Source organism: Monomorium pharaonis, chromosome 1, assembly GCF_013373865.1.
Source record: "Monomorium pharaonis isolate MP-MQ-018 chromosome 1, ASM1337386v2, whole genome shotgun sequence".
NCBI lineage: Eukaryota > Metazoa > Arthropoda > Insecta > Hymenoptera > Formicidae > Monomorium > Monomorium pharaonis.
The window spans coordinates 33,083,943-33,109,921 of NC_050467.1; the positions used below are offsets into that span (position 1 = coordinate 33,083,943).

At 32.3% G+C, this 25,979-nt stretch overlaps 2 protein-coding genes across 2 annotated transcripts; one reads left to right on the plus strand and one right to left on the minus strand.

Moving 5' to 3' along the window:
- Positions 1–539: 539 nt before the first annotated feature.
- On the minus strand, positions 540–2,363 carry LOC118647146. The gene has a single exon (XM_036291408.1). The coding sequence runs from the start codon at positions 2,361–2,363 to the stop codon at positions 540–542; it is 1,824 nt and encodes a 607-aa protein (XP_036147301.1).
- Positions 2,364–14,814: 12,451 nt separating this feature from the next.
- LOC118647911 lies at positions 14,815–21,440 on the plus strand. Its single transcript, XM_036293859.1, has 2 exons — positions 14,815–14,969; positions 17,753–21,440. Exon 2 carries the CDS (start codon positions 17,922–17,924, stop codon positions 21,096–21,098), a length of 3,177 nt encoding a protein of 1,058 aa, XP_036149752.1. The 5' UTR covers positions 14,815–14,969; positions 17,753–17,921; the 3' UTR covers positions 21,099–21,440.
- The last annotated feature ends 4,539 nt before the right edge of the window (positions 21,441–25,979 follow it).

Here is a 25,979-nt window from a genome sequence, read left to right on the forward strand (position 1 = left end):
CTTAGTTGAGAGAGAGTTCCTGTTGAACTTTAACCTATTTAAGGCAAAATGAACATTTCTAGACACTCGTCTGACATGCTTACTCCATGACATGTTAGAGGAAAAAATTACACCCAGATTCTTCACTTCACTAACAAAACTCAAAGGTGTAGAGTCGACAGTAATTTTAGGAAGAAGGGAAGTATCAATATAATTGGAGTAAGCATGGCTAGCAAAGATGATCGACTTGGACTTAGTAAGATTTAATTTAAGGCCATTTGCTACAGCATATTCAGATATAGCCTCAGCGTCCCTTGATATTAATTCAAGGCCACGCAGAATATCTTTAGGGGAGCAGGAAAGATATATCTGCAAGTCGTCAGCGAAGAGCATATGGCTTGAGAATGTCAAAGCATTGCTAATGTCATTGATAAAAAGGGAGAATAATAAGAGACCCAGCACAGAACCTGAGGAACTCCTAAGAAAGTAGGAAGCCATTCTGAGCAGATTCCGACATCGTCAATTACTGCTTGGGAACGGCCAGTGAGATATGAGTAAAATCACATGATCACCGCATCAGAAAAACCATATTTTTTAAGCTTGGTGAGAAGTAGAAGATGCGGAACGGTGTCAAATGCCTTACTGAAATCAAAAAGTACCATGATGGTAACAAGTCCAGCGTCTATTCCCTCCTTGATATCATTGCAAACACGCAATAAAGCAGACTGTGTATTATAGCTAGAGCGGTATGCCGATTGCCTTGGATCAAAAAGATTATGTTCGTTTAAATAATCTACCATTTGATCAGCTACAATTCTTTCAAGGAGTTTGGACATCGCTGGCAGATTGGCTATCGGTCGAGTGTCAGATGGGGACGTCGGTTTGCTGATTTTAGAAAGCGGACGAATAAGAGCGCGCTTCCAAGCAGTTGGAAAAGAAGAGAATTTCAATGAATTGTTGAAAAGCTCAGTAAGCCAGGACGAAATGCACGGCCAAGCAATGCGTAGTATAAAAGGAGGAATGCCGTCGACACCAGAAGCGTAAGAGTGAAGGGGGCTGGCAACAATGAGCTTGTAAATCATACTAGAAGTGATAGGAGAAAACGAAAACTCTGGGCGTATAGGTGGACAGGTAAAGGATGAAATGGCTGAGCTGAGGTCAGAATGACTCAATGGAAGATCGAAAGAGACTGAGACATAGTACGAATTTAACTGGGATAAGGTAAAGAAATGAAGAGGGGAAGCCAAAGTGGACTTTACAAGACCAAGACGGGCAAGCTCTCTCCACAACTTAGCCGGATCATCAATATTATCGAGAGAGTCGGCAAGGAATTCACTCTTTGCATGTTTAATGTCGGAGTTTAGCTGATTTCTAAAATGTCTGTATCTCAAGTAACCAAGCAGACTGCTTGAACTCTTAGCTTGCTTATACATACTGTTGCGAGCACGAAGACGACACTTCAAGTCATCAGTCAGCCATCGTGCCGGTGGCCTCCTGATCACAAAAGCGCGGGCGGGTGCACATACATCGAGCGCATTACAAAGTACGTTAGAAAGCGTTTCGCACGATTCGTTAACAATGGCACCGTCAGACAAAATATTACATGTGGCAGAAACTTTCTCGACATTAACATTAAGGAGCTCGAGGAACTCAGAATTGTCAATGCGTCTATAACAGCGCCGCAGAATGGAGCGCTCGGTGCTGATAAAAGTCTTAATAGAGAACGAGAGAGAAAGAAGGTCGTGGCCCGCAATGAAAGGACATAATGATTTAGAAAAAGATGATATTTTATCTCGGTCATTAACAATCAAGACATCAAGCCACGAGTCGGAAGTGGCCGTGTGAAAAGTGGCATCAGAGTGAACAATATGAAGAGACAGGCTATACATAAGATCGCGTAGATAAGATGCTTCTACTTGGTTGGTCAGCAGGTTACAATTGAGGTTGCCACCAATAATAATATTTTTATACAGATGAGAGAAGCTAGTAAGCGATGTAACAAAGTCATGAAGGAAGCAGCCTTTGGGTCTCCTGTAAATGGATGCGAACAAGACGGAATCATTGTGCAGCAAGCGAATATCAATAATTAGATACTCCGGATCGTTTACATGACCGCTGTCAGACATGGCAACAATGGAAGCTCCAAGCGATTTATGGACATAGCAAGCAACGCCGCCACCCATTCGGCCAATACGATCATTGCGAATAAGGAAGTAACCATCGATGGCAACAAGATCGTCAGAAATGCTCACGTTGAGCCAAGTTTCAGAGACTGAGATAAGATGATAAAAGTTACTGCTGAAATGCAATCGAATAAACTCAATATGGCCTCGAAGGGAGTTTGCATTAAACTGAGCAATGCGTAACTGATGCTTGGGATCCATGCCGCCACGCGAGACAGGTGCCAAAGAGCGAACAGGATGTGCACGTCAGATGAGCTTATCCAAATCTGTTTCCGAGTCGATATGAACAATCGGCTCACCATCGGAGCGCCTAACGCAAATATGGCCGTCCCTAACCCAAACATACTTATAAGATTTTTCCTTGGCAATGCTTTTAGTAGTCTTAAGTAGCTCATATGTATTTTTAGGGAGAAGCTCATTGACGTAAACAACACGAACGGAGTCGTTACCACAAATGTCCCTCTGAAGAAGCACACGTCGCACACGCTTTTTAGTTATAACAGTATCACGAGCCGCACGCGAGGTCAAAGTAACAATGATCGAGCCAGTTTCAGATATAGGCAACGGTCGATCGCTAGCTATCACAGATTGAGTCTTGCGAATAATTCTTGCATCCAAAATGTGGCACGACAGTTCGGGGATTTCGAGAGCCGTGAACATGTTGCGAGCACAAGCCATTGGGGTAATGGACATTGTAGCTGGGACGCCGGAAAGAATAAGCGAATTATCAGATTGATCGGATACAGGCCTATGTTCAGATTTCAGGCTACGCACCTCGTTTGCAAGAGCAGTACATTGATGCTCTAATGCAGCAATCCGCTGACTGTTTCGCTCTACATTACTCGCTATGCTGTTAAGCTGATTTAATTTATCGTTTAGTTCGCAATTAGTGCGTCGCTGCTCGTCCGCAAAAACAGTGAACCTGGCCTCTGACTCCTTTAGCTGATCACTCAATTTAAGCAATAGCTCTCCGATGGAAGCATGAGACATGGGGGCTTCCGCAACCACTTGCGACCGCGGCAGCGATCGAGTGTCATCACTCACGGACGCAGACATACCGGCAGTATTAAAATTCAAAGATGCGTTGTTGTCAGCCACAGGAGTGAGAGGAAGGCTCAGAGATGAAGAGAGCGACTTACAACACGCATCGGCATATTTATTAACAGAGTAGGATTTAACACAGCCAGGATGGAACGTTCTCTTACATACACACTCAACTAGCGCGGTCGCGATCGCCTTCTTACACTTGGCGCACACGGGTGACATAAGTTAAATTCAATAAGCACTGAATATGCCCCAAAACTCTTTGTACTAGACAATGTAAAAGATAGCGGTCACAGTGTGTAAAGCTAAACCCGAAAACCACACAAATAAGCGAAGAAACGCTAAGAAATCACGCAGATATAAAGCGCCCGGTATATTTACAAAAATGCATGAGCCACTAAGTAATTACACAGCTAACACTCAGAATGATGAGCGTATCAATCACAGGTGGAAAACAAAAGCTGTCAGTCACTGTTAACACTACGCTGTTATTATATTAACCATAAAGATTCAAACTGAACACCCAGTAGACACAGAGATCACGCAGAGCTCACGCCGCTGAGGCAAGGCAGAGACCCGGTAGCCCGATGAAGCACAGAGAGAGGCAGCAGGCGGAGGTGGCGCGTGCGCAGAAAAGAGAGAGAGAGAGAGAGAGAGAGAGAGAGAGAGAGAGAGAGAGAGAGAGAGAGACAAAGATCGTAACAATTGCGAGCGTCCACGCAATAACATACGCCGCGGTCGCTTCAGAATCAGTGCGGTGTTAGAAGGGGTGAACAGAGGGGGAGAAAAGCGCGCGGCTGGCGCCGGTGTCTCACGGATACACGGAACGCGTCTGTGTGCGTGAGTGGAGTGGGTAATTCTTGAGCACACATTCGCTTTTTCATCTTTCTCATTTATTTACTCACTCAGTCACTCACTCACACACGCACTTATTTTTTACGGCATGTAAATGTAATGTAATGTTTTTAGAAATATGCTACGGCAATTCATAAAATTGGTTTATTACTATAAATATTATTTAATGTAACATAATCATGTTTGTCAATTATAAAACAATTTATGAAAATTATATTTTTACAAATACATTGGAAAATGTATAATAAAAAATTTTAATTCAAGATATGTTAATATCTTATTGGACTATCTTTTTGCAGATAATTCAACATATAATTGTAAATAAATATTATATTTGTGTCATGGAATAACGTTATATTTTTAAAACTGGTTTATTCTTTGTTTTTTTGCCTATAATTTTTAACTTTTAATATTTTACATTAACTTTTTATATTTTTAATATTTTTTAATATTTTGATGTAAATTAAATGGAACTTGCATACCATAATTTTTAAACATAAATAGAACATTACCGTAAAATGGACTATATAATAGACTCGAGAAATTACTAACTTCTTATTTTTGTTTCGAAATTTTTTTTGCCGATGAGCATGTAATATACACATATTTTGGAGAGATAAAGTAAAAAAAAGTGTGTTGTTTTATGTATTGACACACAAATACAAATTACACAAAAACGATCGAAACATGTTAGATCGCCTGCAAATTATTATAATTGTTGTGAGTGTTTGCTCGTTTTGGGAATTTTTTCCCGTCGGTAGTTGGGATCATTCTGCCTGAAGGGTTGGGACCCAAAGGGTGAAGGTTCGGCTCGGTGTATAAGAGAAAAGAAGACGCTTCTTACGTGCTTGTTCGTTGTCTTTATTTCTGTTTCTTGCGCTTACAATCAGCTGTGTTGATGTCACGTAACACTCGCGATAAGGTTTACGGTATGCGACGATGCTCGGTCGCTGTTATGATACTCTCCGCTCGGTCACGGCGTGGTCGCGTTTATATATTATGATATCTGGCGCAATTTCGGGGGCCAGTGACCGGGCGTCGGTAGCTTCCGCGAGGCTAAGCGTTTCGACATCGGAACGCGGTAGCCTTGCGGTTTGATTTTGCAGCGTAGGAACTATTTCTAGGGCGATACGAACTGCTTCCGAACGCACTGTTGTAATCTCACGGAAGTTACTCGGGACTTCCGTGAGCGCGGCGGATTCTTGTGCGTCTTTCGAAAGAGGTGCTTCTTGCAACGTCTTTCGAAAGATGCGTGTCGCAATTTTAATAGATATAGTTGTAATCGGCTTACAACATAATACTTTTTGTAACGTAAGTCATAAAAAATATTTGGTTCTCGAAACATTTTTCTTTCAGTGTGTATAGTACAGAAAATCCAATATGTTTAATGTCTAATACTAATTTTTACAATAATAACTAACATAAACATATAGTATGCAATAAAATTTATGTTGTCTTATTAATTGTATCTAATTTTTAAAAATTATGCATTTTGTTTAAATGTAAATTTATTCCGACAAATGTTAGATCTGGTTTTATTTTTTATATTATTTCAAATTATTTTATTTATTTATTTAAACCAAGGACTTGTTTTAATGCAATGATGAATAATGTTTTAAACTATCAGAAAATTGTGTAATATAATTTCATAATGCATATACTTGTGACAGTAACAATTAGGAAATATGTAAGAATAAATCTTTAAAATTTTATTTATTTTTAATTTTTTATAAAAGAAAATGGTTACCGCAATATATACACAAATTTTGAAACTTTTTCATTATATGATTCGTACTACAGCTTTTACTATAATCGTGCTGTATCATTATAGTAATATATCAAGAGACACGGTAGTGTCTCGCGCCAAGTGAACGCGCAGCGCGAGACCGCCCCGTGTATTATACGCGAGTACGCGACTTGCGAGCACCTGAGATTACCAGATCTCAATAACGACTAAACCGATCGAGTTTTAACTAAGCTCAATCGAAAGTTTGGGTTTGATTTCTATAAGAAAACTATTTTTATTTTTACTCTACGTGTCCTACGAGTGGAGATATTTTGACGCAAATACCGAATTTTAAATTTTTCATTTAAGATACGTCATCGTCGTTGATGTCCAGTACATGAATTTAACACTAGAGGGCATTAAGATTTACCTGTTATGGGAATGATTTCCCTAATTTATCTTATACTTATGAAATAAATAGACTTTGTAAAGTTATACGTGTTTACTAATATCAAGCTTACAAAAGAATAAATAATTTCTTTTTTTAATAAACAACATTCCTTTTTTTAGTATCTAAGAAACATAAATTGCTTGAAATTAGTTTGATAACAAATAAATAAAGAAACTAGAAAATAACTAAAAATGGGGAATAAATCGCAAGGGCTGCCACAGTACTCCCTCCCCAGCGACGTTCTACGTTGCGAAACGAACTTTCTTCTTGGGACCACAGTATGTTCTTAAAGGTCGAGAAGGCAAAACTGAAGGAATGGATGAAGTGGCAGGAAAAGAAACAGCAAGATGATCCAGAGGAATTTCCTTGGGTAAAAAGGCTGGTTTGAGACGTTCCGTGGAGACGTTAACAATTTTACCTGCAATATCAATAGTAAAAAGGTATTCATTAACACGTTTAACAACACGAAAAGGGCCAGAATAAGGTGGTTGAAGTGATTTCTTTAAACAATCTTCTCTGAGCCAAACATGAGAACAATCAGACAAAGCAGGATGATGAAAAGGAGTAGTTTTACAATGATGAGCAGTAGGTCTGGATTTAATCAATCTCATATGTTCTCTATGTTTTTCAATAAAAATTTCAGGATCCGCAGGCAAATCTTCATCAATGAAAAATTCTCCAGGTAAACGAAGAGTAGATCCATAAAGCATTTCAGCAGGAGAAGCTTGTAAATCTTCTTTAAAACAAGTCCGAAGTCCAAGTAAAACGGAGGGTAAAACTTCAATCCAATTATTCTTAGCATGACACATGATAGCACTCTTCAAGGTACGATGCCATCTTTCCAGAATTCCATTAGAAGCAGGATGATAAGCAGAAGTTCTGACACGCTCACAGCCAATAAGATTAGTAAGAGCTTTAAATAAAGCAGCTTCAAATTGAGGACCTTGGTCCGTAGTGACTGTAAATGGAGCACCGTATCTTGCAACCCAGTGTGAATAAAAGGCCGTAGAAACAATATCAGCAGTGACTTCAGATAAAGGAACAGCTTCAGGCCATCTGGAGAACCGATCAATCATAGTAAGACAATACCGAAAACCTTGACAGACAGGAAGAGGTCCAATTAAATCAAGATGTATATGTTGAAAACGTTGATCTGGAACAGAAATCTTGACAGGTAAATTTTTGTTATGTCTTGAAATCTTGGAACGCTGACAAGAAAGACAAGATCTTGACCATTCTTTAATGTCTTTTTTAATTGAAGGCCAAACAAATTTTTGTTGAATTTGTTTTAAAGTCGCTCTACCACTAGGATGAGCCAAACCGTGAACAATATCAAAAATTCTTCTTCGTAAACGTAAAGGAACATAAGGACGAATATTCTCAGTGGAACAATCACAAAATATAGGTGAAATTGAACCAGTAAGAATTAATTTTTGTAGCTTAAGAGAAGAATTGTTAAAAAGAGATTTAAGTTCTTCATCTTCCTTTTGACAGTTAGCAAGATCTTCAAGAGAAACAATGACAGGCAAAGAAATAGCATTAATTCTTGAAAATAAATCAGCAACAATATTATCTCTTCCAGAAATATGTCTGATGTCAGTGGAAAATTGTGCAATAAAATCCAGTTGACGAATTTGCCGAGGAGAAGCTTTATCCATCTTCTGATGAAAGGCAAATATTAAAGGTTTATGATCTGTTTGAATAATAAATTCACGTCCTTCAAGAAGATATCTGAAATGTTTAATAGCAGAATAAATACTAAGAAGCTCTCTATCATAAGTGCTATAATTACATTGAGTATCATTTAATTTTTTAGAGAAAAAGGCAATCGGTTTGGAAATCCCATCAATAATTTGTTCCAAGGCCGCTCCAATAGCAAAATCAGAAGCATCACAAGAAAGAATAAGAGGAACTGCAGGAACAGGATGAGTCAAAGTAGTAATCTTGGTAAGTTCTTCTTTACAAAAACGAAAAGCTTCCTCCGCTTCAGGTGTCCAAATAATTAGTCTTCTATCACGCTTCTTACTGTCCTTTAAATAATCTGTCAAAATAGCTTGATGTTTAGCAGCATCTTTTAAACACCGGCGATAGAAATTAATGACTCCTAAAAATCTTCGTAAGTCTAGAAATGTTTTAGGCTTTTTAAAATCAATAATAGCTTTAATTTTCTCTGTTGTAGGCTTGATTCCTTGATTAGAAATTAAAAAGCCAAGAAAGGAAATTTCAGACTGGCCAAAAAGACTTTTTGATAAATTAATAGTCATACCAAACTGTTTAAGACGAGAGAAAAGAATTTCAAGATGTTCAAAGTGTTCTTCAACATTATTAGAGGCTATTAAAATGTCATCTAAATAGCAAAAACAGAAGTCTAAGCCAGCAAGAATAATATTCATAAGACGTTGAAAAGTCTGAGCAGCATTACATAGTCCGAAAGGCATGACAAGAAATTCAAAAAGACCGAAAGGAGTGGTTACAGCCGTCTTAGGTATATCTTCAGCAGCAACAGGAACTTGATAATAAGCCTTGACCAAGTCAATTTTAGAAAATATATTCTTACCATGTAATCCCATTGTTAAAACTTGAATATGTGGGAGAGGGTAACGGTCAGGAACAGTAATAGCATTAAGAGCACGATAATCTCCACAAAGTCTCCAGGAATTATCATTTTTAGGGACCATGTGCAGTGGAGAAGACCAACAGCTACTAGAAGGCCTACAAATACCTTGCTCAATCATAAGGTTAAATTCTTCACGAGCAAATTTAAGCTTCTCAGGAGAAAGTCTTCGTGGAGTAACAGAAATAGGAGGTCCTCTTGTAACAATATGATGTTCAACTTGATGTAACTTGTTGGAAGTCAAAGGTGCAAAATGCGTTAATTCAGGAAATCTTGCAAGGATTTTATGGTAAGGTGAGTCAGGAGAAGTAGTGCAAATCGACAAGTGATTAACATTAGACAGTTTCCCTTTAAATGACAATCCAGTAACACTGTCTAAAAGTTTTTTATTCTTGATGTCGATTAAAATCCCGTAATGACTCAAAAAGTCAGCTCCTAAAATAGGACGTTGAATATCCGCGACACAAAATTTCCATTTAAAATTTCTGCGCAGTCCAAGATTTAAAACTAAGGTTTTAACTCCATAGGTATTAATCCTGGATCCATTAGCAGCAAACAGTTTAAAAGATGAAGAAGATTGAGAAAACTGAGCTAATCTTTTAGGAATCAATGAAATGTCAGCTCCGGTATCGACAAGAAAATTGAGTAATGAAGTTTTATCAGTAACAATGAGGCGACTACAAGGTAAACCGTCACAATCTGCCTCATGACTCAACGGCAAAATCAGTTTTCCGGATTTGCAGTAAAAGCTTTAGACATAGCACAAGGTATTGTACATTTTTGAGCTTTATCACCAAATTTCTTATGATAAAAACAAGTAGGCACTTTATCAGATTTATCAGATTTATCAGATTTATCAGATTTATCATTCTTGAAATACTTATTCCGAGAATTTGATCTAAATCTCTTGTTATAATTAAATCTAGATCTCGATCTGCTTCTATAGCGTTTAACTTCTAAAGCGGAAATTCTACGCTCCAAATCAGCTAAACTAGAGGAACCAGATTCAGGTGTAGAAGTTACAGCGGCAATTTGTAAGCCCGAATCTCTCTCCAAAATTTTATCAGCTAATTCAGCAAGCTTGATTAAAGGAGCTTCATCAACAACAGCTAAAGTAGCTTGAACTCTAAGAGGTAATCTTTGAAGCCAGATCGAATGGAGAATATTCTCAGAAATAGCATTTCCAGCTAATTGTTTAAGTTCTCGAAGCAATTCCGTCGGCTTTTTATCATTTAATTCAATTCCAGCTAATAATTGACGTAACCTTTTCTCCTCAGAATCAGAAAATCGATTTATAAGTACATTTTTTAAATAAAGATATTTATCTCGCTCTGGAGGATTTTCAACGATCTCAGCAACAGCTACTAAAGCTTGTTCATCAAGGTGACGTATAACCGAATTATATTTAACATCATCAGAACGAATTCTATATATTAAAAATTCACTTTCCAATTGAGCAAACCAAAGTTTCGGTTGTTTATGCCAAAAAGATGGCAATTTCAAAAGACGGAATTCATTCGAGTGAATTTCTTGGGTGTCACCTCGTATAGCTGATGAATGTTGATCAGAAAAGAGAGTCCGGTTAACATCATGTTGATCCTTCGTTTCCAGAAGCAGATGTTCTTGAGGTTGTTCAGTCGATGTCCCAGGAGAAGACACAGGAGAACGTTCAACAGGCATCTCGAAGAAAGATTTCAAATTTCGTGCACGACAATCGTCAGGAGAGCCAAAACGTAAACACGATTCTTTGACAGGCTTGTCTTTTCTATCACGTCGGGGTCACCAGTTATGGGAATGATTTCCCTAATTTATCTTATACTTATGAAATAAATAGACTTTGTAAAGTTATACGTGTTTACTAATATCAAGCTTACAAAAGAATAAATAATTTCTTTTTTTAATAAACAACATTCCTTTTTTTAGTATCTAAGAAACATAAATTGCTTGAAATTAGTTTGATAACAAATAAATAAAGAAACTAGAAAATAACTAAAAATGGGGAATAAATCGCAAGGGCTGCCACACTGTGACAGGTCTCTTATAAAGTGTTGATATACAACTATAAGTATATTGATATGATGATAAATCGCTGTTATTCGCTTTGCGAGAGTAAAAAATAAATAAATATTAAGTAATATGTCTATAAATCGTACGATTAATAATAATAATCTCTTATAAGAAAAGTCGTGTAGATCCGAGAAGTGCACGTTTTGTTATCGCTTTTCCACGTAAATGATTGACGGTCGAATCCGCTACGAGTTTCACGGCGATGATATGACAGTTCGTAGTTAATGACGTGCGCGAGGTTAATAGCGAATTATTTGTGTTTCTGTACGTGTATTATATTGCAAAAGAAAATACGGCTGTGCCGAATTTGGAAATTGGTTAACATACCGTGCGTTATAGAATCAGATAAGTATATTACATAAAATTTCATTTTTTAAAGAAAATAAGTTTTTTGAGATAAGTCAGTACTTTGTGTCATGTTTTATTTTTAGTTATTAAATAAAAAGAGAAAGAAATATTTTACTTGAAGTTGAGTTAAAGGAAGAATAGTTTGGGCAAATAAAAAGAAAGAGAGAGAATTAAAGAGCATCTGCGAGGAGAACATAGAGACTTTTCCAAAAACGCGGCAATTTATTAAACATACCGCCCGCCTTCGTTCACCAGAGGAAAAAATAATCACCAAAGGGAAAAATAAGAAGAAAGTGTAAGAAAAAGTAAAAATAAAGTAAGTTATGTTACACATGTAAATTATAATTAATTATGTATGCTAGGAAGAGCGTTATTGCCAAATTGAGAGAAAGAGAGAGAGAGAGAGAGAGAGAGAGGAAGAGAAAAGAATATCGTGAAATATTTATTGTGTATGTACTTATATTTACATATATAATATATATATGTATGTACGTATATACATATGAGTATCTCTCTTTCTTTCTTAAATAAATTATAATTAATGTATGTTAAAAAGTGTGTTATTGTCAAATTGAGAGAGAAAAAGAGAGAAGTGAATAACATTGTGTAATAATATATATATATATATATATATATATATGTGTGTGTGTGTGTGTGTGTGTGTGTGTGTGTGTATATTCTTAGATGTATGTATGTACATATATAAATATATAAGTATGTATGTACATATATATACATATATATGTATGTGTGTATGTTATCCCTCTTTCTTTTTCTTTGTGTAAGTAATGTTTTCTTCTGAATATTATATAATATAATTTTTGTCTTCTGATAGTGAAAACGAAAAATATTCTAAAGATAAATTTAATTGGACTGACTAGAGATACCGAGTGAAGAAAAGAGAGAGAAAGAAATTAAAGAATTGATACAGTAAATAGATAAAAGAAAAACCGAAAAAGGAGAAAGAGAGAGAGAGAGAGAGAGACAGAGAAGAAATAATGAAGAATATTAGGTAACAACAAAATAGACAATAACGTTGCTAATAATGTGTTTATATGTATGTATTTATTTTTATATGTTATGTATGTACATATAAAAATGTATGTATTGTGCGTGCGTGTGTGTGTTCTCTCTTTTTTCTTTATATAAATAATGCTTTCCTTCTCTTTTTTCTTATGTTATACATAGTTCTAGTAAATTATTCGTTATTACTCGTATACTATATTTATTATGAGTAATTATTTAAATTATTAGAACTTTGTATAACGTACGGAAAAAAAGAAGAAAAGCATTACTTACACAAAGAAAAAAGTGAGGGAGAGATAAATAAAATTTACAAATAACACACACACACAGACACACATACACACACATATTTAGATACATACATCCTTTTATGTACGATCATATGAAAATACTTATATGTATATATAAACATACTTATGCATATAATCTAAACCATGTAAGACATTATTTTTTCCATAAATTAGTATGTAGAAATATAATATGTATATATGTATATGTATTTTTTTTAGTAGAAAAGAACCTTCAAATCATGGTGGCTGTTTCTCGATTATCTGCTGAAAGAGAAGAAAAAAGAGAGAAAAAGGGAATAATAAACACAGCCATAAAAAACTTTTTAACTGTGATAATCAGTGAATATTCACTGTCTTTCAGTAATTTTCACTTTATTAGTGTATAATCACTGAAAGATCAGTGTATTTATTTCACTGATTGTCAGTGAAATAAATACACTGATAACCCATAAAAAATTATTAAATATAATTATTATATATGACGTCATATACAATTATATATATTATATATGATTTATATATACTAGCATATATAATTATATATCAATTATATATGGGCATCATATATAATTTATATATAATTTATATATATTTATATGTATATATTTTTATATGTAGATTCCATTGTTCCTGCCGAGTTATATCTGAAGAACTGCAAATGCTTTATAAGATTATATATAATAATATCTGGTTATATCTGATTGTATCTATTGAAGTTGAGTGATCATATGTAGATATATATATAATCATATAAAGTCAAATATAGTTTCATATATAAAAGAACAAGAACAACGAAGTCTATATATAAATCATATATAAATTATATATGAGGCTCATATATAATTTATATATAATTATACATGCTGTTATGTATAAATCATATATAATTATATAAATTTGGATATAATTATATAAATTTGTCTTTTATTTATTATATATATATGTCTGTATAAATAAATAAAATATTTATTTATTAATACTACAAAATGCGTGATATCCGAACAAAATTACCTTTTTTAAAAAAAGGTAAAAAAAAGGCGCCAAGTGTGTGTATGTGCGCCCCTAAGAAAAAACCTATTATATTAGGTAAATTGTCTTATTGTCTTCTCTACGCAAATAATGATATAAAATAAATGCGCCAATTATAAGAATATTTATACAAAATTTATTTATTAAAATTTTTTATTAAAATATTTAATAATAAACGGGCTTGATAATCAAATAATTGAATGATTAAAATCAACTAACGGGATTATAGTGAAGCAAAAACTTGGCGTGCCCGGGTCGTTAAATCGCAATAAACCATTAATGTTAAACAATAAAAATATAGAAATTATTTGTACAAATAAAATAATGAAAAAATGATAACCCATCAAAAATTTTACAAAGAAAATATGTCAAGTACATAAACGCATTCGAAAATGGGACAAGATCAATACAATCAGACAAGTATATTTAAAAAAAGACTTAGAAAAATCTTATACAATCTATTAAAAAATTATTTAAATTATTTGTACAAATAAAATAATAAAAATGATAACCCATCAAAAACATAAACACATTTAAAAATCGGATGAGATTAATTAGCCAAATATATTTGGTAAAAAGACTTAAAAAAGTTTTATAAAATCTATCTAAAAGTTATTTAACAAATGGAAATGTTATCAATAATAACTGATAATCAAGCAAAAACTGATAGATAGTAAAACAAAACTCAAGCCACATTAATCGCATTCTTGTATATATACTTATTGATATCAATAACATAGTCTTGGAAATATTGAAAAAATGCGACCCGGGCACGCCAAGTTTTTGCTTCACTATAATCCCGTTAGTTGATTTTAATCATTCAATTATTTGATTATCAAGCCCGTTTATTATTAAATATTTTAATAAAAAATTTTAATAAATAAATTTTGTATAAATATTCTTATAATTGGCGCATTTATTTTATATCATTATTTGCGTAGAGAAGACAATAAGACAATTTACCTAATATAATAGGTTTTTTCTTAGGGGCGCACATACACACACTTGGCGCCTTTTTTTTACCTTTTTTTAAAAAAGGTAATTTTGTTCGGTATAAACCATACAGTAAACGGACTGTATTGTGCGTCGGTATTATCTACTGCGCGGACTGTTTCGTAGCGGGAATTGTTACCGATGTTACGCTTGTTGCAAAACAAAGACGCACGGGCGGCACAGGGAGACCTTCACGTCGTAACGTGTATTAGATCTCACGTGCAGAATAACTCAGTGAGTTTGTGAAGAATAAATATATAAAGTGTGTATTAGTGATAGTGCAAACAATGGGAAAAACATATAATGATAAATGTAGGCCTCTTTGGTATCCTCGACGGTCTACGAAAAGAGGATGGGTACTAAGGTTAGTATCTTCAATTATGTTATTATATGGAGAAATTATTTTAACCATAAGTGTGAGGGTTATTACATATTGTATGTCAAAAAGTAATTAATGTAATTGCCAACTTCATACATTGTGAAGTGTGTGTGTGTGTGTGTGTGTGTGTGTGTGTGTGTGTGTGTGTGTGTGTGTGTGTGTGTGTGTGTGTGTGTGTGTGTGTGTGTGTGTGTGTGTAAGCCTGGTATATTATTTCGTAAAAATTGATTAATTACTCAGAGTTCTGTCTTCAATTGTAATAATTACATAGTTTTTGATAGATACATAGATTTCATAAAGAGTTCTGCTCAAGCCAAGGATCTTAGGCCGGTATTCATTGTCAGGTCTTATATTTTATTAGGCGTAGTCTACAATGAAGACAAGCTTTAAACCATAAGAAAATGATCGAATCGATTTTCATAAAAATACTCAATTGTGATTAGTCAATTTCTCACGGCTTAAAGCTTAAAAGTAATCATTGTAGACTACGCCTTAGATCGTCTTGTAAGATTGTCTTAAGATACTATCAACCAATCACAGATCCGTATTAGTATGTCATTGCTTTAGATGATCTTGAAATAAGATTTGACTATGAATATCGGCCTTAGTATAAAGTGAGACACCCGAGTGACAAAACGTCTCATGTATTAAATGATAAAAGTTTTTGTCACAGATAATGTAGATAACAGAATTGTAAAAAATTTAGAGTAACATACAATATTTAGTGTACAAAATTCTAGAAAGAGTTATGGCAAGAAACATTATTTATATTACGCAGGGTGTTCCAAAACATGTAGGTTTACGCTCGTAAAAAGGTTGAAGGGATCGAGATGAATATAAAAATCCAATATTGTCTTGGATTAGGTCTTGGGTTAGGTCCACCAATAATTGAAGTATTAATTTTTCAAATTATGCGAATGATAGAGCGCCGAGGGAAGAGTTCGAGCTGTTCGAGCCATAACACGGAAGAAAAAATCTATCGTGAATGTATGACAAGCTTTCATTAATTTACTGTTCACAATTACGATAGAAATTAGATTATTTGCGGATTCCATACGTTAATATCTCGATTATTGGTGGACCTAACCCAAGACAATATTGGACTTTTATGTTTATCTCGATCCCCCTTCTATCTTTTTACGAGCATTGACCCACATGTTTTGGGATACCGTGTATATTACTTACATTTTTTAATAGTTTAACCTAAACTTAAACCTAAACCTAAACCTAAACCTAAACCTAAACCTAAACCCTAAACCTAAACAATTACATTAAACATTTAACTGTTGGATTATTGGAAAAGCCACTTTTGTCACTTGTGTAAACAAAACATTTTATTATAATTTTTTAAATGATATTTGATTATGATTATTAATACAATAATTTTGATCTTTTTTAATTGTATAATAATGAAGAGATTTAATAATGCCTCACACTTTTAATTACGTTCGTAAAATCGTTGTTATTAAAATTATGTATGTCCAGACATATTTTTAATCTATTCAAATATTATTATATCAGAAATAAAATTTGATTATTTATTATTATGTGTAAATGTAAATTTATTAATGAAACATTAAATGATTTTTCTGATACAATAGTAATTGAGTGAATTAAAAATGTCAACATTTTGTAGTGAAACTTTTATATTATGTTATATGGTACATATTTTTTGTTATTAAACAGCATAATTGTAGTTTTGAAATATGCATACAAAACATCTTCGGTGAAATGTTTTAACTAAAATCTTTTTTACTAAGATAAAAAAAATTATTTGTAGATAATGTTGTTTAATCGTTTGTCTAATACTTTCCTTGTGATACTTTCATATTATTTTTTGGATAATAAAAAATACTTCAATATTAATAAAGAATTTATTCTAATAAGATTAGTCTGAAAATATAAATGCAATCCATTGTTTATATTCATGTGTATACAATAAAAATTAAATACATATATATAGGATCAGTGTGAGTAAAAGTAAATCACGCCTAAATGTCGGAGAAAAATAAATCACTGCATAGTTAAAAAAAATTTTATTAATTACATTAATTTATTAAATATTCAGTTATACAAATAAAATATTAATAAATAAATTAAGGTATATTTTGTAACTATTTTTACATTTATAATTAAAAAATATTGACATTTTATTGTTAATTAGTTTTTTGTTTAAAAAATTAAAGAAATTTATAAAAATGTTTTATTTTTATCCACACTGACTTTATTTTCGGATAATAGACTCATAATAATAACAAATAATTTATCAGAAGTTATACTAGAAGTAACAATTAAGATAGTACTGATGAAATTATTGTCAATACGTCTAACTTACAATACTGACAAAATAAATATCAAATGCGTCAAATTTGACGGTATTGAAAACATAAAGTTGCGATGTGTCAAAATGATGATACTGACATAATAATTGTATGAAACATCAACTTCAATAATAATGTATGCGTCAATTCTGACGATATTGTTAAATACGTAATGCGAAAAAAACATTTGTTATTATTATGAATTTTACTTACTGCATTAAACAGTCAACCTAGTAAAATAATAAGTTTTTAATTAGATGATAATGAAGAAGCAATGAACTGTAATTTTTTTGAAATTATAAATCTTGTAACATTATTAACATTTACATACACACACGCACACACACACACACAATGTAAAATTATATTTTTTAATTATGCTAATATTTTATAAATAGCTTTAATTGTTATGTTGTAAATATATATAAAATAAATATTTTTTTTTAGACGGCAGTTATCGAAAAAGCTGAAAGAGGAAGGTGATGTAAAGAGAACGGACAACGAATTTGTCAAGCCAGACATCAGTGGCATCGCTGTTAAATAATAACAGTATGATAGATCCAGAGGATCTTATTCAAGAAGCATCACTGGACGTAAGTAAATTAGAAAGCGAAATATGCATGAAAATGTGCAATTTGACAAAGATGATGACGATAGTTTTGTAATCGAAAAAGGTCTGTGTAAAAATTTTATCCAAGAACACGAGCCTGAAAGTGATTGCATTGTAAATATGTCTCATTTTTTGAAAGAAATGCATAGAACATTCGATAACCATGCGCGAGGAATAGAGTGCCAATTTAAAGATTGGATACTTATAAATTCTCGTCGCTTGGGATTTTTAACAAAAATTTTTTTTAAATGTCGAATGTGTAACTATGAAGCCTATTTTTGGTCGCATCCGCAAAAAGACGACACATTAAATATTAATAGTGCTGCTGTAGCTGGAACTATTACAACTGGAATAGGCTTCGCCCAGTTACAAGAGCTACATGCAGCTATGAATCTCTTTTGCATGTCTGAACCAACTTATATAAAGTACAGAGACCAAATAATTGATGAATTTCAAAAAACGGCTATGGAAAGTATGAAAAAAGCCGGTGAACTTGAAAGAGCACTCGCTCTTGAAAGGAATGACGTTATAAACGGTATTCCATACATACCCGTTGTAGCAGACGGTTGTTGGCTGAAGAGAACTTATGGTAGTGGTTATAATTCTGCTTCCGGTGTTGGAGCTATAATTGGTTACCACACGAAAAAGGTTCTATTTCTTGTTGTCCGCAATAAGTATTGCTCAATATGTGATATGGCAGAGCGGAAAAATATCAAACCAAGAACGCATAAATGCTATAAGAATTTTGATCGCAATGCAAGTTCCACAAGGATGAAAAGTGATGCTATTGCGGAAGGTTTCAATTGTAGTCTTGAAATGCATAATTTGATTTATAAAACGGTTATTGCGGATGGTGATAGTAGCTTATTTCAAACCATTCTTGATAACGCACCATACAGTAAACAGATGGTGACAGTAAAAAAAATAGAATGCACAAATCATTTACTCCGTAATTTATGCAATAAGTTAAAAGCTGTGTCACAAATAACTCAGCCAAAAACGCATAGACAGCGTGGTTTTGTACAGGTGCGAAATATTGTAAAAAAAAATATTTTAAATATTCGACGGGAAATAGAAAATGCAGCAAAATTACGAAGAAAAGAACAAAAACCTCAACATTGTAGAGTTAAAGAATTACAGGAAGATATCTTGAACATTCCTAGCCACGTTTTTGGCGAACATAAGCGATGCGAAATACGTGGTCAAATGTGGCAAAGAAATAAAAATAGAACAGAAAAAAATTATGTACCATATTTAAAGTTATATGGTTTGTACCAAAAAATAGAAAGTGCAATTTTTTATATAAGCGGTTATTCTGACAGCTTATTATTACACTTGACCAATAATCCTGCAGAAGCGTTTAACTCAATAGTCTGTAAAATGATTGGTGGAAAGCGGATTCACTTTGGAAAACGAGGTTCTTTTGATGCTAGATCTGCGGGAGCAGCTGTACAATATAATTCACAAGAAATCCTTACAGAATTACATCGAAGTATGAATAAGAATGTTCCACCTGTTATCGAGAATCTGGAGAAACAGCGACAAAAAAAAATTGCGAGAACCAGAGAATCTCGAGAAGCACAGGGAAGGCAAAAAAAATTTAAAAGAGAACCAGGAACAGATAGTCATTACGGTCCGCAATCACGAAAACCAGATCTTCCACCTGAAACATTCGAGCAACTTCGTCAACACCATTTAGAAGAGTTGTTCGAAAACGCTAAAAACTGGAAAAAAATTGAATTTGATACCAGACAACAAAGTAAATCACAATTATGGTTATCATTGAGACGAAAAATGTTAACGTCATCTAATTTTAGAAGTGTATGTCGCATGAGACAGACAACATCTTGTGCAGGGACAGTAAAAGCTATTTTATATCCTCCGTTCATTGATACCGCAGCCGTAAAATATGGTTGCGACATGGAGGAAATTGCGAAAAAAGAATTGGCAACAAAATTAAACAAATTAGTGAAATCTTGCGGATTATTCATAGATACTGAAAATCCATGCTTGGGTACTACACCTGATGGACTTCTTGATGAAAACGGTCTAATAGAAATCAAGTGCCCCTTATCAGCTGAAAATTTAACAGCAGAAAAAGCAATAAAAACAATACCTTCTTTGAAAGGCATTTTTGATAAAAAGAATCCAGATAAAATGAATAAGAATCATCGATTCTTTTATCAAATTCAAGGGCAATTAAATATAACGCGACGAGAGTATTGCGTTTTTGCTCTATGGACACCAAAAAGTATGAAAATGATTTATATAAATAGGGATGATGCTTTTTGGAAAAATCAAATGCTGCCATTCTTAACACGCTTCTATGATGAATGCATGATTCCGGAAATCTTGGATAGTCGCCATAACAGACATGTGCCGATTAGAGATCTTGGATATATCATAGAAGCAAAGAGAGAAGCAGCTAAAAAAGAAAATATTCGAAAAAGTTTTCGGCAAAGTACATTACATGAAAATGTTGCTAATAAGGAACAAGAAACATTAGATATTTCATGTACAAAAACAGAAATTACCACTGCTATGGAGCAAGATGATGATTGCACGTACATTGGTACAAGTCATAAGGATGTAACCGAAGAAGACAAAGCAAGACGACAAATAAATTTAGATGAAGTTGTCATACCAGTTTCTTTGGTGAGAGAAAATGTCTTGTCTGATAATATGTTAAATGATGAGTCGTTAGATTCATTTTTACGCGTCATAAGAGAAACGACTCAATTTCAAACGCAAAGTGTGCAATATCAAGGATGTCTTGATTATATTGACGCTAGTCAAAGTAACAAAAGCGTACAGATAATTGAAGGAAAAAGTCTATGGACTGGAGACGGAATTGCACATTGGCGATGTATATTTTATGATGGCACCAAACTTTACGTATATGATAGTATACCTAATTGTAAATACGATAAGTTGGCAGCTAAAGAGAAAAATTATATACATCTGCGATATCCAAAAATAAAGCTGAGTGATATTATTTTTGAAAAAGTTGATACGCAGCCTGATTCTACAAGTTGTGGAATTTACTCAGCAGCATTTGCTACAACTATAGTCTTAGGTGGCAATCCGTGTAATGTAAAATATTCCAGAAACATGAAAAGCATGAGACAGCACTTTATGAAAATTATAGAGAGTAATAAACTGCTGGCATTTTCAGAAAGATAAAAATATATCTTATTAAAATTTAAAAAATACGATATTGTAAAAATATCACTAAGATAAAACATGTTTCATAAATTAAACTTTTGTTCTGACGGTACTAGTAAATTAAAAGCTAGCAGCGTCTATTTAAACAGTACTAATTGTAATAAGAATCAGAAGCTTCTGTTTAGACGGTATTGGCGAAATAAATGCTAAAAGCGTCGTTTTAAAGAGCAATGATTATATTTAAAGTCAGAAGCGTATCTTGAAACGATACTGATTCTTACAATTATTTAAAACGGAGAGACGAAAAAATTTTATTGGTTACGTCTCACAAGAATGGGCGTTGGAGGGGCCCATTCTATACAAATAAAAAATGACTCGGTAGAAAACAAAACTTTGCGGTGATAGACAGAGACAACCATATGCGTTCATAAACGCATATGACTGCGTTCAGAAACATTACCTGAGTTTCCTTCTCATCATTTTATCTTTATTGTTTGACAAATTATAAACAAAGATATAATGAAAGTACACGAGATATTTTTGAAAGATATAAAACTATAATGATTTATCTATTTCACGCGTGCTGTGTATTTTTGCTGCTCGATAAGACAGTCGACCAAAAGATTTACAATTTTACACCGAATCAATCACACTTTATAATTTAAATTCTTTACATGTATTAGTGTTTATAAAATTAAATAAATGATTACATTTATATTTTAAATTAGAAAATAATAAAAAATAAATTTAGTAATAATTTTTATTATAAAAAATGTACTATTAAATTTTGTTATTACTATTATTTTATTGTTAAACAGTCCTTTACCTAGTAATTTTTATTTAAAAACAAACATATTACTTGTTAAAATATTTTTTAACAATAAAATAATAATAATAATTTAATTTTATATTACATTTTTTTTTTGAAAAAATTATTACTAAATTTATTCTTTATTGTAATAAATTTTTGTGGATAAATGTGGACATATAATGGACAATTAAAATTTACAATTTTTCACAAATCATATCTGAGATAATTATAATAAAATTTTTAAATTTATTTTGACATAAAATAATTTTCTTTAAGCAGATGAAAAACAATTTTTAATGGACAAATGTGAACATATTATGGACAACCAAATGTATTAGTTTTTTAAAATTTGTTTTATAAAAAAATTAATTTAAAAATTAATATTTTTGGAAAAAAAATTGTATTTACAAATTCGTATTTTTTCTGTTTTTTTTTAGAGTTGGCAAATAAGTTTTTTCAGTTTTTGGTTCAATGTTAATTCATTTTATCATCGAGCCCTGGATTTTGCAAAAATTATGGATTCCCATTGCTCATTATTTGTCCACATTTCTGTATAAAAAATTAATTACATGCTGTAAACAGTACGAAATATCGTATCATATAAAAGAATAACGCTCTGCGTGTATACAGGGTGTCCCTGAACATGTAAGTCAATGCTCATAAAGAAATAGAAGGGATCGAGATAAACATAAAAGTCCAATATTGCCTTGGGTTAGGTCCATCAATAATCGTGACATTAAATTTGCAAATAATCTTGTTAATTTTTATCGCAATTGTAAATAGTAAATCAATGAAAGCTTATCGTACATTTTCGATAGATTTTTTTTCCCTGTTGTAGCTCAAGCGGCTTGAGCCATTGGCGCGCTGTCATTTGTGTAATTAGAAAAATTAATATTTCGATTATTGGTGGACCTAACTCAAGATCTAACCCAAGACAATGTTGGACTTTTATGTTCATCTCAATTTCTTTTACTCTTTTATGAGTATTGATCCACATAGTCAGTTTAAGGGTTAGTTCACACTATACGGCACGTATTGACAACGATACGAACCGACACTGACACGATAAAATATTAAAACATGCGTTTTTACCCAGACAGCACACAATATTTATGATAAATGTTTATAAATACTTATTAATAATATTTATTTTTTCTAAATATTATATAAATATTTTATACATATTTTGTATACATGAAGAAAAAATCTTTATTCAACATTATTAAAATATAGACTTAATATTTTATATAATATTTATGGTAAATAAAATTTATGGTAAAAAATTTATAGAATATTTACAAAATATTTATAATATTTATTTGAATATTTTATAAATATTTATCAAAATATTTAATAAATATTTTTGTGGTCTTAGATTTGACAGATAAAGATTTATAAATGTTTACAAAATATTACTTATACAAATCTATCTTTTATTTACTATAAATATTGTATAAAATATTTAGTTTAATGTTAAAAAGATTTTTTCTTCGTGCATATAAAATATGTATAAAATATTTATATAATATTTAAAAAAATAGATATTAATAAATATTTATAGATATTTATCATAAATATTGTGTGCTGCCTGGGTAATGCTACTGTTCATATACATTAATATTGGCCAACACATTCCGTCAACGGAATCTACCAATAATTGCATTTAAAACGCACGTTTTAACATTTTGCATTGATCAGGTTTATAATTTTGTCGTCGGTACGTAATCATTATGTCGTAATGGTCTGTACCATAGACTAAGGTACCTTAGTCTATGGTCTGTACCGTATATTGTGAACCGACCCTAATAGAGTGCGACAGTAACGCCGCGTAGCGCGACACGACGCAACGCGACGCGGCGTGACAACAATCAAATAGCATAAATAGTTGTCACAAGATATATATAGTGAAATATAAAAACAAAGTTATTTATAATATACACAGTGCAAAAACAGTGTCTCTGTCATCAGGCTCGAAAAAAGAATGGATATAAAGGTTAGTATATTTTATGTTAAATATGTTTGACATGTATAGACAGGCAGATAAACAAACAGACAAACAGTCTTTCAACAATTATTTTTGTATTATGTATGTTAATAGATTTTTATTGTAATATATTTTCTGTACCATACTTTTCTGTTTGCTATTGTGTTATGTTGTGTATTTATATTTTTTTTGCAGGTGGCAGTCAAAGAAGCCTCTACAAGAAGAGTATAATAAAGCTCCGGAGGTGTACTCAAAAATTAGTACAATAAATATACATAACACCAGAAAGTAAAGGTACGTACAGCAATATAATAAAAATCAGAAGCGTTTCATAACTGGTAAAATATCACAAATGTTTTTATAGACGGAACTGAATATAATAGAAATCAGAAGCGTCTTTTCCAACGTATTTGGTAAAATACTAGAAACGTTTCTATAGACGGAACTGAATATAATAAACATCAGAAGCGTCTTTCTGTGATAAAATATCAGAAACGTTTTTATAGACGGAACTGAATATAATAGAAATAATCAGAAGCGTTTTTCCTAATGGAACTGATGAAATATCAGAAGCGTTTCTTTAGACGAAACTGAATATAATAGAAATCAGAAGCGGCTTTCCTAACGAAACTGATAAAATAGTAGAAGCATTTTCATAGACGAATTGGATATAATAAAAATCAGAAGCGTTTCTTTATACGGAACTAAATATAACAGAAATCAGAAGCGTCTTTTCTAATGAAACTGATAAAATATCAATACCATATGGCATCTATTTAGACAGTAAATAGTAAATGGTAAAAATAATAATACCTGAAGTGTCTAGATGGTACTGGAAAATTGTATAATACCATATGCATCTACTTAGACAGCACGGGTAAAAATAATAATACCTGAAGTGTCTAGATGGTACTGAAAAATTGTATAATACCATATGCATATATTTAGACGGCACTGGTGAAAATAATAAAACCTGAAGTGTCTATTTAGATTATTTTAGATGGTACTGGAAAATTTTATAATATAGCATCTATTTAGACAGCACTGGTAAAATTTATAAAACCTGATGTGTCTATTTAGATGGTACTGAAAAATTGTATAATATCATATGCATCTATTTAGACAGCACTGGTGAAAATAATAAAACCTGAAGTGTCTATTTAGATTATTTTAGATGGTACTGAAAAATTGTATAATACCATATGCATCTATTTAGACAGCACTGGTGAAAATAATAAAACCTGAAGTGTCTATTTAGATTATTTTAGATGGTACTCAAAAATTTTATAATATAGCATCTATTTAGACAGCACTGGTAAAATTTATAAAACCTGAAGTGTCTATTTAGATTTACTGAAAAATTTTATAATACCGTATGCGTCTATTTAGACGGTACTGGTAAAATATATAATATTTGGAGCGTCTCTTTTGACGGATTAGTAAAATCACTACCTATTGGTATGAATGTGTACATGTATTTTCAATACATGTATGTCATGGTAACACTACGAAATTAAAAATGTTGATAATTTACCGACGGGATTATCGACATTTTTAATTCCGTTTGGGCGGCGCTGGGGTCGAAGTTCGCTCTTTACTTTAGGATCCCCTTAACTGCATTATTAATTACGACAGATTTTCAGTGATTTATTTAAAATAGAAACACGAGAATATAATTGATTTCTATTTTATAATCCATCACTTCTCTAAATCAGAAAGAACAAATTTAAAGAAATGATATTATTTTCTCGCATTTTCTGTTAGAAAAGTTTGTTCCATTGTTGCATCATTTTCATTAAAGATGAAGAAATATTTATAAATATATCGTGTAAGAGAAAAAAGATAACGATAAGAGAACTCGATGTGGCAAATATTATAATAGACAAATAAAAAAAAACTAACAATTTGAGAATCAATCGGAGAATTTACGGTAATGATTTTACGAATAAATTTACGAATTTTTATCAATGTTTTCATCAAGGATTTAATAGTACGATACAATTCGATAAGAAACAAAGTTAGAATTGTATGATACTGTAAATAAGATATTTAAGAAAAAGAAAGAATATATCGTCAATGTACCGAAAACTTTCATTAATTTACT

Excerpts from the sequence above, each read along its gene's own strand:
- LOC118647146 (XM_036291408.1), bottom strand. The coding sequence starts at position 2,363 with ATGGATCCCAAGCATCAGTTACGCATTGCTCAGTTTAATGCAAACTCC.
- LOC118647911 (XM_036293859.1), top strand. The coding sequence starts at position 17,922 with ATGCATGAAAATGTGCAATTTGACAAAGATGATGACGATAGTTTTGTA.